We start from the raw sequence: 18,323 nt of genomic DNA, 5'->3' as shown, positions 1-18,323 counted from the left end.
TGAAGTATTTATCATACAAATGCTTACGTAAAATTTATCTGAGTAATCGAAGAGAGAATGAGATTTTTTATATAGCTTGCAAGTTACTTTCACTGGTTAGTTGGAGAACTTATAAAAGTAATTTGAAGACACAATAAACCATTATCATAAGCTCTTTCAAAAAGAAATCTTATGTCGTCACAAGACAGATTTCAGCAGTACGTGAATACGTTGTTCCAGATGAACTTTTAGTATAATACAAGTGTGAGGAATACACAAGTCGCATGCAAAATAAAAGCATTATACTTGTAACTATCTTTTATTCATGGCAATGCTTTCCCAGAAGAAATGAAAACTCAAAAGTTTTACTAAATTAATATAAATTTAAATAATTTACTGTACTGTATAAAACAGTATACTCCTAAAAGAAAACTAGTGACATGAAATGAAGTCTTTAACAAATGTGTCATTCGGAATGCAAAATCAAGTGATTGTGAAAATTTCAAATTGAAATATCCATTCTAAAACGAAGAGAGATTATTGCAAAAAAATATAAAAAATTGATAGTATGGAACATGTGCAATACATTAGCAAGTATAAGCTTAGCACACCTTGATCCAAGCATTTATTCACTTACTGGTATAAAAGATGTTTGAAGATAGATCATGTCTAAGATCTTGAGTATGACACCTATCTATATTGGAAATGTCCTCACAAAAAGTGAAACTAACCAATTATACAATGATGCATAAATATCATCTCACTCACCATGTGTGAAGATACACATTGTGTTGAATAAGTTTAATTGGATTTGAAATTTTAGATTAATAAAATTCATGACATTTATTTCGACTTGATCATATAAAAAATCTAACACCATATTTAACATAAAATTTAAAAATTCATATTAATTGTATATCATTCAACTTTTTTATTTTAGACTTTTTAACTCATTTATATTTTTAACTCATTTATACTTTTAAAAGATTAAAAATGACCTTAACAACTGACATTCTCATTCAATCAGTAAACATGGGACTCAAAGTATAATTATCGCTCTACCTTAAACTAAAAAAACTAAATTAAAAATGGAGACTTTCTTTATCCTGATTTATTCTTTCTTTACTATTCAGTGCATTTTTATTAATACCATAAAAAAATTAAATGCATACCAATATTTTTCCCCCTATTATTTATATCTGCATGGCAACGCCATGATATCCATTGATTGAGAAGCATATCTATGACAACATGGTCTTGTTCAAAAGGTTAACTAAAAGGGGATATTGGTGTCTTGAGTCGTGATTTAATCAAAAGTCTAATTATCAATATTCTGTATATTTGGAAACATTTCAGAATATATAATCCGAAAACTTAAATTAATTTTCATATTATACAATTGAAAAACAAAAAATAATTTTGAGATTTTGAAATCTCAATCCGGAAGCCATATCTCACCCACCGATGGTTGCACTTGCGGTGGAACACGCGGCTAGCATCAAACGCAGGTTATGGGTGTCAAGAGTTTAAGTCTCATAACATTTGCATTAGTTATTTATATTTAGATTAATTTGGTGAGACTTTTGAACTGCAAATAAAGAATTGATAAGAACTTTAATTAATAGATACCAATTTGTGCCATTAGAAATAATAAAGAATTTGAAGACACTAGAGCAATTGTCTATTCTATTACATGAAGAGAGGACAAACCTTCCAGCATGAATAAGATGATGATTTTGTTATAATAACATTTATGTATACATTGCATTGTATACTTAATCTGTAAATAGAATCTTCTGTTATAATATACTTTATTCTTGTTCTAGTATCTTTTTGTTGTTGTCAATGCAAGGTAACCAAACCAACAATTATACATGTAATAAAAACCAATCACAAGTATCATATCCTCACTGTCTATACACTCTCAAGAACAAAAAACACAGAATCCACCCTGCTCCAATAGCGAGTGGCCATTTCAATCACATTGCTACAAACAACAATGATTATCATCTCAACCCACCAATTTCCTTTATTCCATATCTACATCATCATGTGGAGCAGCACTTCACCAAAACAAAGCACCCTACTATAATCAAGCAAAGGAGTCCATGGTGCCAAAAGTGTAGCCAAATTTGACATTCCACACTTGAGGTTGAGCCGTGAGTAGTGTTGTATAGCTCTACACAAACAAGTCCATTCTTGTGTCCGTGTCTTGCTATTACCCTTTCCTTTCAAAGGCACTCAACAATAGTTGCATTTTATCTGTCCACATCTAATCTGTCAATCACATCCAATGCTCTCTTTTTGTCAATAACAAAATCAATAACAGGAAGCTTAGACACAATTCTGTTAAAAGAAAATTCCTTGCTTCTACTTGTTGATGAATAACTGCTGCTCTTGGTAAGTCTTTCATTATCTGACAATCCAATCTTCAAACTGTCAAAGTCCAAGCTTTTACTCATCCCTCTTTTACGAATTTTATTACTAACATCTTGCAGCATTTTCTGCTCGTCACTTGTTAACAATGGTGGTATGGCTTTTGGAGATTGCTGATTTGTTGTTTGCAGGGTAGAGCCGACACGGGACTTTATGGTAGACTTGGTTTCTCCTATATCAATGCCGGATTTACTTTTTACGGCCAAGCGATGAAGCCATAGGAGAAGTTCAAGAATATAATTTTCTACTTTGTCTTTATCAGCATGGTGAAGCGTTTCAATCCTCATCACATCAGCCTTCATCGTCTTCTTATTCAGCTCAGAGCTGCAAGAATTTGAAGACAAAAAGGAGCATAACAATAGAGAAGAAACAAGTGTACACTGTAAAACATCTGACTTTCAATTTCAAAATAGAAACAGAAGGTTGCTTACCCAGTGCTTGCCCACTCCCCCACCCAACCAAAACCATGATGTGCTCTGAGTCAATTTTAGAGTAACCAACCATAAGAAAAACAGTTAGTTCGTTTAGAAACAGATGAATTGGTACTAAAAGAAAATTTCTTATTTTGCTTACTTGGCTGTGTTTGTAGCAATTGGAACCAGCCAATGCAATGTTTTCTCCATCTCTTGTTTAATATCTGATATGGTGAGCTGCAGGAAACAGCACCACAGGGACATGGCAAATACACTATAGAATTACTAAATCAATATAGGAAATTTTGTACATAGGTTGAAAGTACAAGGCTGAAAGCAGAAGAGAAATACTAATTTGTTGTTTGATCATTTTCCTTGCCGCTCAAATAAAAAATGAAGTTGCAATGTGTTGTTAAATATCTAGGAAGGCCATAAGGGATGTCCAATGGATTAAGTATCGAATGTTAATTCAAGGTATAGCTGAGGATTGATCATGAGAGATTGAGTGTGTTGAATGCTGATTGAAGGGTTATAAATCAACAATGTCACGCGTACAATTGTGCATTTTACCCTCTAAAGGCTTTCGATATTGTTTTTATCTCTTAACATTTCAGAGCATTGTGCTGTCTCTTAAATTTTGAACAGTGATAATAGGAGAAAGTACCAGCAGTAAAATTGTACCTCTTTTAAAACATGAAAGCTTGGCAATTTGGAACGAAAAGATAATTTTATATTAGGAGGCAAGCTCTGATACAATGCGTCCCTTGTATTTGCAGGCATAGAACTGGATCTGGCAACCTGACAGCATCAACAAGGGCTAAGAGGAAGGTTCTATAGTACATAAGCTTAATCACACATATGGCAGTAAACAGACAATTATTTAAACAACTATGAACTAGAATAATTACACATGATACAGACCAGGAAACTGATTCCGCCACAAAAAATTAATATACCAATTAGCAAAAGGTAAAAAATAAGTGTACAGCCTAATAAATTCTTAAGAGTCTTGAATCAAATAAATCACGGGCGAGTAGCCAAGTTACACATTACTTTAGTCGAACTTTTAACCAAAAGATCAAGCATACAGACTGACCTAGACCAAGCTATGAAATGAATACAATAAAGAAGAAAAACTTACAAGAGTATCAATTTGGAGCACTATATTAGCATAATGCAAAGCAAGGCCTGCAGGACCCAGTCTTTGGCGATTGCTGATGGTTTGAATTAATGGTTTGTGGTCATCTGCAGGTAACCATGGATAAATACCATTACAATCACGAACAAAAACACAGCTTTCATTACAACTTGATCTGAAGAGTAATTTGATGAGAATGAATCCAAATTACTTTCCTTCCCTGCATCCCCCCACCCACCCCTCTTTCCCTCCCATCTCCCATTGAAATTCTACAAATTTCTTAAAACTAAGAAATAAGAGAAAAAAGGCTGAAATTTATCAATGATATCAAATAAACTGTTGGATGGATGAATAATGATTAAAGGAGGTGAGATTAGAAGCAGATAACATAGCAAGTAAGATCCTGATGCCTTTAGTGGGTACATACCTGCAGTGCCAAAGACACTGTTTATCTCCAAATGCAAAAAATGAACCATCTCTACTAGCTTCTCCATAACCTGTAATCCATCAGATTATATTACACTCCACTTTTCTCAACTTCACCTTCATGTTATGCTCAAAATGAACCCACCTCTATCAATAAACATATTAGAGTATCTTTGCTAGTTATTGTATTATACATTGATCAAATGCAATGAAATGATAATACATGTCGATTGGAGGAGAATAAGAGATGATAATCATTCATGTGCAGTAGTAATCTGAAGTTACCTCCTCCAAACTTCTGGACCAGAGTGACTTTTTTTTCAAATGTTTAACTTGCTTCTTTTGATTTCTAAGTTCTGCCCTCAAGATTGAAAGGCCACCACCTACATGATGATGAGACAGTGAACATTTTATACACAAGAAATTGCCTATAGAAATATTGCTCAAGATAGCACAGTCAAACTTCTAGCTTAGAGTGACTTTTCCTTTAAAAGTGATACATATAATAACCGATGCATTGTGCTTCCATGCACATGCTCAACAAGAATCACAGCTCAGGCACCAAAAAAAATCAAATGAAAATGAAAAGATGTGCTTTGGAACAGTCACCTGAATGAGCAGACATACACTATTATTTTTTAATAAGGGTGAGTTGCCATGGGATTACTTACCCAATGCAAATGAAGGCATTCAGAACAGAAAAACCAAATTAAAACAGTCTAAACAAATCCAACCTAGTTTTTATGTTCATTTCAGAATCCAGCGAAAATAATTCTACTCTCTATTTGTTTAGTTTGATAATAACCACAGTAGTAAACATAGGACTAATAAAAGTCCTGGGTGTATTGTGTGGCCGTACGTAAAAGTAAAGGATAATTTCACTATAATTTATGGGAATCTTAAACCATGAATTGAACTGCGCAAACATTTGGGGATCATTTTCAATATAAGCACTAATGTGTGTGTGTTATCTTTCACCACCAGGTCAGAATCAGTTATGCTCAGTGAGTCTTGTCTAAGTTTCACACACTCCAACCCCTAAATGTTTATTTTAGAATACCAAATTTAATCTTCTCTTCCAAATTATAACCCTTAATAGAATTTTGGATGTGTAATGGAAAAAAATAGTCCCACGTTAACTTGAAATAGTGTGCCAAAATACAATATTTATAATCACTCTGTCACAAAAGAAAACTGCAGATTATGTCATAAATAATACTCTTCAATTACCATTTTGAGCTGCACCCAAATTATCGTCTTCTTCACGTTTATGCTGATAATCTTGTGCAAATCTATCCAAAGCATGTAACTCATGGTATAATTCCTGAGGACATAAAAATTTATTTTCCCATTTCTTTCAGATTTAAATCACACATAAACACAAAGAAACAAAGACAAAGTTGAATGAACTAAAAAAATGGAGGTCAACAAGTTCACACCGTGTAGATATATTATAGAGCCATTGGTTGTACCCATGAAAACATTGGAGATAATTTTTCAAAAACACAGATTCAAATTGAGTCACGTTTCCTTTTTTTCATGAATATGAGCAAGTAAATATGAGCAAGTAAATATGAGAAGATACTAAACAATGAGCAATAAATACAGCTATTCCACCTCAGATTATTTAATCAAGCCAACTATTTATAAATAAGAAAATATAATGATTTCGCAATTATTTATGAGGTCATATTCCTTCAACAAGAATCAATTTATACATATTCAATCATTGTAGAAAGAAAGTATATCCAAGCATCACACTTGTTTCATTCCAAATCATTGTATTATTATGAAGTAGTATTCAACTACTCTTACTTCTATATATTAAACTGTCTAATTTATAGATTACAAGATTTACAACAGGGTGGTGATAGGTGATAGAAATTATAACCGTTTAACACTCAAGGATTACAAGTTGAACTAATACAGTAATTCAAATTAACTACGAGCATAAATCTTGATTCAGATAAGAGTCACAAAGGAGGAATAAGAAAGCGAGGGATAGAAAGCAAAAAACCAAATGCAATTGATATGCTACACACGTATAAGAAAAGTAGTGAAACATCTTCAATTCAATTTCCTCAATAAGACATCCTTGAATAGAAAAAATTAAACTGTTAAAAAAGTCCAATTAAGGAACAATTAATTACTCAAGTATTTAAAATATTCAAAGAGTGGTTAAAATGTAACCATTTAAGTGATTGAACTAACCACCTGAGTGGTTTACTTTTACAAAAAAAAAACATTCTCTTCTTCAGCTTTAAAAGCAACTATCAGAAGTAACAGTACATATTTCTTCAGTAAAGGAATAAACTCACAGCTGTCAACTGAACCAAAGTCATCAACTGTTTCATTAGTAATTCAGCCTCCTCCTTTGATTGTCTTGGAGAATTATGTTCTTTGCTAATTCTAAAATTTGCCAAAAGATGGGTCAGAATGAAAATTCGAAAGGCTAAAATTTGTTATCCTGAAAGACTAAATATGTAGATGAATTGAGTGAATACAATTTATATTACTTCTCAAAGTATCGGTCCAAGTTGTGCCACTGAGGATCCTTTGAACGATTTCCAAATCGAATTACCTCATCAGAAAAGATTTTCAACTCATCCCTGAAAACATAAATAAAAATCACTTACAGTTTGGGATGTATAAAGTTGTGGTAAACTAACAGTTGGAAGTTGGCCTGGTCAGGAAGGCCCCTTGTTAGGAATTTGACCAAATTCACTAGTTACCTCTTATCTGCAGCAACAATCCTGAGAAGTTCATCCGTATCCTTTGACACTAAATCTTGCACACCCCCTAACGGAAGAACCTCTTCTTTTAAGTGCTTAATACTTTTTGCTGAAAGAGATTCCATAAGACTAAAACCCTTGACAATCGTGTTTGCAACTTCAAATGCTAAAATACCAATTTCATTCCCCTTCATCACAGCACCAGATACAAACCCTCCACCACTTAAATTTGTCATGCTGCTCCCAAGAGTGTCCAAAACATCAATACCAGCTCTGCCCAGGCGTAAACTCACCTCTGAGACCTGAAATACAAATATTTCAGTACATAGCTTCAATTTTAGCCTCATGTTTAGTCTACTGAAAGTATAGGAACACTATACCGAAGATTAAGAATGTTTGGCAGGGTTAAATTAAAAAATAAGGGAAAAAAGATGAAGAATGTTATGTGACAATAGAAGGAAGTACTTCAATTTCAACCAATAACAGACTACTAGTCCACGATTCATTAAATTTAGGACATTAGTCACTCAAATTTTTAGTTTTCTCTTATTATCTCCTTGAAACTTCTGTATAAAGTTTTGTATTTCATAGTCTTTAATTATTCCTTACTCCAAAATTTTAAAAAACAACCCTCGCCTTCCCCCACGAAAATAAAAAAACAAAAATGTATAAAGAACCATCTCAAAAGATAAAAAATTGTCAATTTCCTAATATTTGAAATTCAACAAGAAAGATAAAACCCTAAGGTAAAAGAAAAAAATTGTACTAATGCTAGACTAGAAAACCTAACCTAAGACTCAGGTAAAGGTAAACCAGGTAGATTAACCCGTCCAAAAACTATATATCCCAAACAATTGAGTTCAGAAATTCCAAGTTGATAAAGACATATATTACAAATTCCACAATGTCTAGAGATATAACTAAAATAAACTATACAAGTGGGTACAATCCTCAACATGGTTTTGTAGGATTGAGTTTGACATAAATTCACTTTCTAATATAGTAGAGTTTATACCGACGAGGTTTCTTGTGCTTGGTGTAAAGCTCATATTCATGGTCTTAAACGATAGTTCATAATACTACATTTATCCCCTCATGTTGTAGAAAACTCATTCTTGACTTGAGATGCAATACGGGTAGTGAAAAAACCAACAATGAAATTGGGAAGTTGTGGTTTCTGCTAACATTATCTCTTAAACAGCAATAACACTACCAACAATGACTTTCCAATGGCATTATCTTAAACTGAAACAACACTGCCCAGACCAACCTAGGTAGTGTGTTTCTAAGCTTGATATACTACTTTCCGACGTGCTTTTGTGAAGTCAGTGACTGTGCAATTTGAAAGAAGTTTGGCGCTAATGCTAAACTGAAAACAGCAAGCATAGTCAAACGAGGAAAATTCTCCAAAGAAAGTCAAATACTTAATATCCATACTCAACAAGGGTGAAATCCCAAAGCCCAAAGCTCAACCAACCCCGATACTGACAAGGACAAGCAACCTAACCTAACCTCAAGGCAGAAGTATACATAAACTATGATATTTAAAATTCTTCATCACACGACAACATAGCGTCTCCAATCCACAACGTCCAACCAATCCTTGCATAAATCTCATCCCCTAAAAGCTATCCCTTCAATCCAAATCAAACGTGTAACATAAACTAACAAAATTTGCATTGCCAATAACACCATCTTTGTCAATCACTTACACCTGAGAACAAAATAAACAAACAAAAATAAAATCTAAAGCAGTAGCTTGAGGACAACTCTACTTTCACTCTGGATCTATCTAACCCAATCCATTACCGACTACAACATGGTTCACAAGTATACCAGGTTTCGGTAGACTCAGATTACTGATTGATCAGCTCACAGGTCGAGCAAGAAACAGAATGTTGCATAACAAAAAAGATATTGGTGAAGCGGAAGAAAGAGGAAGAGAAACAAAAAATAACCAACCTTTGCCACAGCTTGCCTTGATCTTACTGACCTAGACTTATGGGGAAATGAATCAGTATACCGTGGGATTCCATCATAGAAATCTTCAGAACCGGTCCCTGCAGGTGCAGCAGCTGCACCTTCTTGCTTTTTCCTGTTCACTCCATGATCCCCTGCACTTGTCAAATCACCGGGCACCATGATGTTGGACTTGTGGTTCTTGCCATCAGATTTATGGTTATCAGAATGTGCATCCGCTTTAGCAAACACCTTGTCACCTTTGGCAGACTTTGAACAAAGCCCCCCCATATCAAAATTCCAAACTTTTTGTACAGAAAGAATAACACAAGAAACTTTTTTTGCAGTTCAGCTCATCTAAATCAGAAACTGATATAATAACCCACCCTTATGCTTGTAGTCCTTAAAAAATAATAAAAATAATAATAATTGTAAGAAGTCAAAAAATTGGTTGGTTTTTGAGTCAGGGAAGAGCATGCAAGTTGAGAAAGAAATTACAAGAGTTTTAAACAGAGAAGAGAGGGAGAAGAGGGATGGGTGGTGAATGGGACTGAAAAGAAGATTGAAAATTTGGGAAGAAAAAGTCCACCCTCAACATCTCTTTGGTGGCCAAGAACAATAATACATAACAATAGTAGTAATTGATAATAATTTTTACTATTATAAAAATAAGATTGGTGATAGAATAGAAAAGAGGAAAAAGCATAATAAAGTAGTAATTTTGATGAGAAAAGAAGAATTGCTGTGTGGTATGTTAAGTTAATCAAAGAGACATGAATGAGGCGGCGCTTCTAGTAGGTTACGGAGTGAACACGACGCCGTGTGTTAGATTACGGCCTTCGACTTGGACTGCCAACATGGGAACTGGTCTTGTTCAACCTTGTCGCTTCCACATTTTTTTTTAAGAAAACAACCTAAATTTGCTTAGCTGCCATAATAAACATTTACATTCAACCCATGATACTTTTATTGTTAAGTAACATTAATTCTTCAAATTCCCTTCCTTCATTTTTAAGTTTCAAATTCTCATACCGTCTCACATTAACTAGTTTTCGGTTTGTAGTGTGAAGGTATTTTCGGTTGACGCTTAAATTCTTCTCTGTACATGATTAATGAAATTTCATTACCCTGTTGAAAATTAAGAACCTATTTGGTTTTACGCATAAAAAATATTTGCTTTGTGATATGAATTATAGACACTAATGCTATAATTTTCTACAAGTATTTACATTATTTAATAAAAAGATATTAAATAAGAAGTAAGTATATTTAATATTTTAGAAATATAAAATATATTTAATGCTTTGTTTGAGCGTTATGCCCTTGAAAGAATGAATCAGTTTGACATTAATAAACTCGTATTTTTTTAATAAAGAAGAGTCTCCAATCATTTTTTACATGGTCTTGAATCAATCATTAATCTTATTATTATTATTATTATTATTATTATATATATATTAATTAGGTATGAAACTAAATATTAAAAATGGTTTGATAATAGTATGATAGACTTAAGAAACAAAAAAATATCACTAAAATAAATTTTGGATTATTTAATATCATTTTAGAAAGTAAACTTTATATGTAATTTAACACTTTAGTAAAGTGAAATTTACCTTCACTATAAACTATTTTTTTTTCTAGTCAATATAAATTTTTTAACATGAATCGAGTTTTAGTTTACAAACATTCAAATACAAATATAAAAGTAAACACACGAGTTAATAATATCAATTTCATAAGGTTTAATTAGTACTTTAATTTATGTATGAAAGACAAATATTTAATTGATTTTTAATATATTTTTTATTTACTTGAATCTCAGTTTTGTTTAAAATCACACAGTATTGATATTTTTGCTAAATTGGAGTTAACACCGTTTTGTGAATGTTACATGCTAGTATATTGAATTTTTTCTTTTTTTGCCAAAATTTTCTATATTTTTTTGTTTTATTTTCTTATTTATGTGTGTTTTTTTCATTCATTCATTTCTTTCTTTCTCTCTCACACCCTTTCATCTTCTTTGTTGTAGATGATTCTCTTCAAAATAAAGACTAAAATACTAATTAAACATTAAAACCTTATTAAATTTAAAGTAATACAATAAATTTAAAAGTAATTATTATTTATGAATAAAATGTTTAGATATAGGTAAGATGTGAATATTTTAGATATGATTGAATAAACTTTTTTTATAAATAACTGTAAAATGTTTATAATTAATTGAACGAGAAGCAAGTTCAAATTTAGAACACATTAGCTTGAATATATAATGTGAACATACAAGATTGAGTTGAGACATTGGAAGAGGTTGAAAACATTTTAATCTAAGGAAGGTTGATGAAGTCTCATCCTACACTAAAGACTCATTATGGACTACGGATTCGTACTACAACCTTGTGATACAAATCTACCTAAGCAATAGGAATATCACAAAAAGATTAAAGATAATTAAGCGAGTTAAGAAACGCTAAAACAATATAAGCTTGCGAATCCTAAACTCAACATACACGACTCATCCAAATACTATATATATAGTTATTGTTCATAAGGTATGTCAATAGTAATCATTTATCATAATTTTATTATTGATTGTTAGTAATTAACTTGAACGTCATAATATTTTTGTAAACATTTCCACCATAATCACCTCACATGTGTTAGAAGAATACACATCGACATTAACAATGTAGATAATATCTCGACATATGTAATAAATGACCTTGGTAGGAAAGTAGACTTCAAAAACTATCTGTTACATGTCCATTTAGACATAAAACTAGTTTACCTATGTATATTTTAACATAGGAACACTATCAATGAAGCAATCACGTATGAATAGGAGAAAAATATAAGTTTTTATTATACGAAAAAGAAAAACCCTACAAAAAGGAGATTTCTTATCCTTACAGGTCAAAGAAGTAGAGCATAAACTACAAAATGACTCAAACCAAAAGGTTTTCCCTTTGTGGATCTGATAAATGGCTAGTGATAAAAGAAAGGCTCCATTGCACGTTCCTCTCATCTCTGTGGGAACAATTGACTTATTCCCCTCTCTAAACAACTTTTTCTTTCAATATTTCCGACTTTGATTTTACCATCTCTTCTTTCTTTTTCACGCTTCAAAATTCATCCACATTATCATAACATTAGAAAAAACGGTTGAAAAAGAAAAACTATACTCAAAAGATACATCTTTTTTATATTAATATTATTCTCGCAATACCAAATGTCTAGAGCCAACAAATGGAATTAAAATTATTGAGTTTTAGTTCTTTCAGTATTTAATATTAATATATAATTTTAAAAATCTAAGAGAGAGTGTGATGCATGAAAATGTAGTAGGCGAGTCAACCAATGAGTGCTGAAATGAGTGAGAAGTTGGGCAGACAAAGAAACGTGTTTCTTTTTTACGCCAAGAATCATTAGTTTTAACAAAATTTAACAACAGTAATATAAGCACGAATCTAGATTAGCACACACGTGCATAAAATACAAGATGATGTCGGAAGTAAGTGTTAACGGAGTCTCACGTTATAGAGAGAGAAAATTAGAGGGAAAAAAATGGTGTTCTTTGTTTGTGTGAAGCGTGAGAAGAAGCCCGTGCACCGTCCATATAGACAGCAGGATTTGACCCCAACAAAATCAAAATCTCTCCCAGTTTTTCATGCAATATTTGAGGCGCAGATGCTCGTTGCAAAAAAACAACAATATAACTCCAAATCTTGCCAAAATTTGTCATCATGAGATCTTGATTCACACACACATATTTATATATGGAAATTATATTATTCAAAAGAAATGATTGACAAATGAAAAAAGCAACAAAAAAAAAGAAGGGTACAGGAAGAATAGGATCAAGGATGAGAATGATTGAGACAGTTTGATTATATTCATCTCATGTTTGAAGTAAAATGTCATCTTCATAATTGTTTGTGTATTTAATGAATATGAAATTTTTTATATCTTATTTTTATGGAGTGATGGATAATAGGTACTTACTCTTTTATTTTTCTTTTTAACTATAAAGATGAAGATTATAATACTTCATTAAATAAGAAAATTAAATTAATAATAATTAAATTTTAAATATGGATCTTTTAAAGTTAAATTTAGGCTACCGTGGTAAAAGATATTCAGGAGTATAAATTATAATATTATAATATATGAATCATTTTAAACCATTGTTGATAAAATTATTTTTTAGAAAATAATTAATGTAATCTACATAAGGAATAATAATAACAACAATAATTATGTTTTTGTAGAGTTAAATATATTATGAAAAATTAAGTTTTATGGACTTTTTTTTTTTTCATCTTTGTTTTTCTTTTGCCTTTCTTTTGATGTTCGTCTTTCATAGATGAATGATATGCTAAATGGGTAAAAATGTTAGTTCAGTGATTCATTTATCTTTGATATAGATTATGATAAGTTAGTATGTTAGAAAGTATAATAGACCAGCTTGTGTCCGGATTCGTAGAGGCCGGCTTGTGATCGATTTGCACTTGCTATATATAACATAAATTATAATAACAAAATTGATCTGTTTTAATACGAGGTTGTACAAACATAAATAATTCAAGGGAGAGAAATGCAATAAGTGTTTGAAGAAAGAAAATATATTGAAAATTTAAATAAATTTAGTGAATATCAAACAAGTTGAATTACTAAGAGAAAAAAATGAAATTTTTATAAATAAATAAAGATTCTTCTTTGAATAAAACAAAACCAAGAGTAAAAATAGAATAGAGAATATAAAAAGTTATATTACCCAGTAAACTAAGTGTTCTACACTATTGAATTTAAGTTAAACACGTAAAAATAAGTTAACAATGAATAATTATTTTTTAAAAATAACATAGAAATAAGAGTGTATATAAAAAAATCTATTTGACTTGATGAAATTGATGTGTATTTTTTGAAATGCAAAACAAAACAAAATTAAAGTGAAAATGTACAATTAAGATTATGATAAGAGAAAAAGTACATTCATAATCTCAGTAAACTTTATAAATATTAAACAAGTAAAACAATTAAAAGATATAATAAAAAAACTATGTAGCAAAATAAATAAATAAAAGGTTTTCAAAGGAAAAAAGTTAAGTTAAGGATAAAGAGAATAATGAATAATGAATGTAAGTTTTTTAGGTTGCATTATAAATAAACATTTTAATAACTTAAAATGAAGACAAAGGAATTTAAAATTTAGATATTACTTCTACTTATACTTATATTAATTAATGCAAAAAAATTCTATAAAATAGAAATGAGTTTGGATAATATATAATTATAGGAACAACTTATTTGTCATATTTAAGAAAGAGTGTGCAGACAATTAGGACTATAAGTATTGTCAAAAATCCATCTTAATAATATAATAGAAAATTTTTGCATGGATAAGGTTAGTATAAATATGGATAATATATCTAATGTTTTGGTATGGGAAGGTGTATCATCATACTATCACCATTTTAAATTACTAAAAACACCTTAATTGATTAGGTAGCCTAAAAACTTATTTTGACTATTGTATAATCTTGTTTTATTCCACTGGAGAATCTTAATTTGTCACACAATTTTCATTCTCTCTTAATTATTTGACTAATCCGATATTCATTAAATCTCATATCTTAAGAATTGTTTTTTCATCACAACCTCAACACATTTTTTTTTCTTTGTACAATTTTCTTTAAAAGATGTATTGCATAAATCTCAAAATTTTCAAATTAAATGATTTTTAGGACATATTTAATATTTTTTGTACTTCTTTGTCACATGAAAATGTCTCACCATCAATTTTGAGTGTTTAGTTATACAAACCCTTACTTTAATAACCTACAAAATTTATATTCTATTTATTTTTTGGTTTTTAATTTCGTTTTATTGAAAAATCTTCTTTCATGGCACAATTTTACAGTCTCGCTTTTAATGTTAACTTATTTTATATCTACCAGCTTCACTTCAATCTCCTGTGTATTTTTCCATTTAAACAATTAATAAATGTTATAGTCATTACGAAATAGTATTTGTTATTTAATGTTATGTTTTATTTGTTATTATTATTCTTGTAAAAAAGTATGTTTATTTAATAGTTAACGCAGTGTAAAAGTGTATATGGTACACCTGACGGAGAGGTGAGGATGAAGCTTCATATACCTGACAAAAGTGAATATAAATTTCAATTTAGAATAAATATATATTCAAACTTATGTCTCGCATTAAACAAATCAACAAACAAAACATATATTATATACAAGACATATATAATTCAATTCAATCAAGCATATATACTTTTATTAATTAATATATTTAATAAAATAAAATAATTAAAATTACAGGTGCAATTTATTAGAAGTAATTGTGTATAAACTTATTTTTAGTCCAAAAGATAGTTGTCAATGACACGCTATGCACTTTCTTTCGTTTCACGTTAATACGAGGTACAAGAGTTAAATTATAGAACACAATTTTCAATAAACCAAATATAAATAAATGATGAAAATTATACTCATGTGGAATAAGAAAACAAAAGTTACACTCTTACACTTTGACATTTTGTATCTAAGATGACGAAAGAAAGAGACAACCGAACTTATAAGACAATACACTTATTCAAACTTACATTGCCTCTATTTTCTTGGTTTACCAGTGACCCTCCATAGCCCGCAATTAAAGCCATTGATATGTTTTTTATTCTCTAGTCATGGATTAAAAACATTAGTTATACGTTAATTACCAATCTATCACTTATTTTGAGTATATATAAGAGAAAATTTTATCTTTTTTAGTTTATAGGATTCTTTAGTCCATGATGCGAATATTTAATCTCCATTCCTGTTTATACAGAAAAGAGTATCATCGGTTTGAATATTTTTTTCCTCTAATTTGCTTAAAAAATTTAATATATTTGATTTTATTTTATTTTATTCAATTTGATTGTTTCTTTTTTTATAAACATTCAATTTGGTTCTCACTATTAGGTTGGACTTTACCCATTCTAATAGGTATGGGTGACACGTTTGTGAAATGATTCATGTAAATGGAGGAGGTGACATAGTAAATATGTTCTTTTTAGAGTGAAATGTGAAATTTTTCTTAATGAATGATATGCTATCTCCATTGTAATTTATGTTGTTTTGTATGTTGATGAGATTATTTATGGTTATATGCCTTTTATTTTCATCTTACTCTTACAGTGCGTCTCATAGCGGTGGTTTCTCTTATGGTGATGGGTCGAAGAGTTTGATTATAACACCTATTTGTAATTATGGAGAGTTTGAGATGTTAAGGAACGACTATTACTATAAAAAATTGTGGGAAGTAGTTTCAGAGTTGTCCTAACTACAAGGTTAGATTAATGAAATTTTATGTTTTGTGTAATGGTTGTTTTTAGCCTTTACCATAACTACAATTTATGTTTTATTATGGTTGTTTTGAAGAACAGCATGAAAGTGAAGATGTGGTGGGATGCAAATATTTCAAATGCTGCACTGAAAGATGGTGGTGACCAAAGAGATTATATTGTTTTAAGACAAAGGATATATATATATATATATATATATATATATATATATATATATATATATATATATATATATATATATATATATATATAATTTAGAGAGATGTTAAGGTTTTGAAGAAGTGGGTGAAAAACTTGGTAGGGGTGATTTGATTTTTTGTATAATTCACATGACCTTAGTGTCTTTGTTGATGAAAATTCCATGAGAGATGTGAAAATTCCATGAGAGATGTAAAAGAAATGAGTTGTAAGTAGGATGGTATGTAGTTTAGATGATGAAGGGTGTTAGATTTTGTATTCTGATGTGTTCTGTATTTTGTATTATGATGGTAACATTATGAAATTAAATCAATGAAAATGTTGACTTCTTTATATATTATGGTGATTTTTCAATTCCTTATTTTAAATTACAAAATGTAAACACATGATGTATTAAACCAGGAATATGCCGAGGAATTAATAAAAGCAACAACAACAAGGAATTAAAGCAACCATCCACCAAGATCCTTAATCAACAACTCCAACAACCAAGCCCAAACATCCTTGTTTTCTACTTCAACAACAACCTCATGCGATTAACATCATTTGGTCATTTACATCCCTTTCAATGGTTATCAACAGTTCACCTCCATATTTACCTTTCAAAAAACATCCATCTAATCTAATTAAAGGCCAACAACACATGAAATTGTCTTTAGATTACTTCAAACATATATAGAATCTCATGAATATTGATAAGCCATCATTTTCTTGAACTTTAACCTTTGTAGTATTTGATTTAATAATCTCATGTGCATAGTCATATATTCTTCTAAATTGTTCTTTAAATGAACGATAAACTTCTTTAGAGGCTGACTTTTTTCCCTCATAGCCATTAACGTTGACATACCAACATTTAACTTTTGAACAACTTTATTTTGAATATTCAGTATCTTCATACTTGGATTTTCTATTATTGTGTTTTGTGTCTTCTCACTTAACCACTTGGAAGTTATTAAAACAAAATTGAATTCTCTTACATATATGGTTGTCATCTATTTTCTTTAATTTCCATGTCTTTATTACAGCCATCTACTCATAATAAGCAAACCATTGACATTTTCCTTTTGCACCCAAGCAAATGATCCTGACCCTTTGTTTATCATATATATATATATATATATATATATATATATATATATATATATATATATATATATATATATATATATATATATATATATATATATATATATATATATATATATATATATATATATATATATATATATATATATATATATATATAGAGTTTGTTAATTTGTGTACGCTCTTTTTGTTGATATATTTTAGCAATGTGTATCGAGTTTTAGTAGACAAAAATATTTCATATATTATGGATTCTAAGTTTTAAGGTGAAGGGTATTTGAATAATTTTCATTCTCAAAACTAAAAAAAAAAACAAGGAACCCCAAACCCTTAGTCACCTGCATCATTCTTTTTAACCCTTTCTCTTTCATCTCTCTCACTCCAATATTTTCTTTGTCATCCCTACTATAGTCTCAACTGAAAAAAAATCAGAAACACTCGCCTAACCCTAATCTACCTTCCTCACTTATCCAATTTGTTTCTCTCTCATCTCCATACTCTCTTTCACCCACATACAGCAACACGTGACATTGCAATTTGTTGCTCTTGCTCTATTCGTTCATTTGTTTTCCACTTTAATAACAAAA

General features: G+C 30.2%; 1 protein-coding gene across 1 annotated transcript; it reads right to left on the bottom strand.

Moving 5' to 3' along the window:
* Positions 1-1,832: 1,832 nt before the first annotated feature.
* On the bottom strand, positions 1,833-9,990 carry LOC108321723 (protein PSK SIMULATOR 1). The gene is made up of 12 exons (XM_017553572.2): positions 9,087-9,990; positions 7,125-7,426; positions 6,909-7,001; positions 6,711-6,801; positions 5,623-5,716; positions 4,678-4,775; positions 4,394-4,463; positions 3,970-4,073; positions 3,510-3,626; positions 2,989-3,065; positions 2,847-2,891; positions 1,833-2,739 (listed from the first exon to the last, which is right to left on the bottom strand). The coding sequence occupies exons 1-12, from the start codon at positions 9,372-9,374 to the stop codon at positions 2,238-2,240; spliced, it is 1,881 nt and encodes a 626-aa protein (XP_017409061.1). The 5' UTR covers positions 9,375-9,990; the 3' UTR covers positions 1,833-2,237.
* Positions 9,991-18,323: the final 8,333 nt, after the last annotated feature.

The sequence above is a fragment of the Vigna angularis genome, chromosome 1 (assembly GCF_016808095.1).
Source record: "Vigna angularis cultivar LongXiaoDou No.4 chromosome 1, ASM1680809v1, whole genome shotgun sequence".
NCBI classification, from domain to species: Eukaryota; Viridiplantae; Streptophyta; class Magnoliopsida; order Fabales; family Fabaceae; genus Vigna; species Vigna angularis.
The sequence above is the reverse complement of the archived record's forward strand: the minus strand, read 5'-3'. Positions and strand labels throughout refer to the sequence as shown.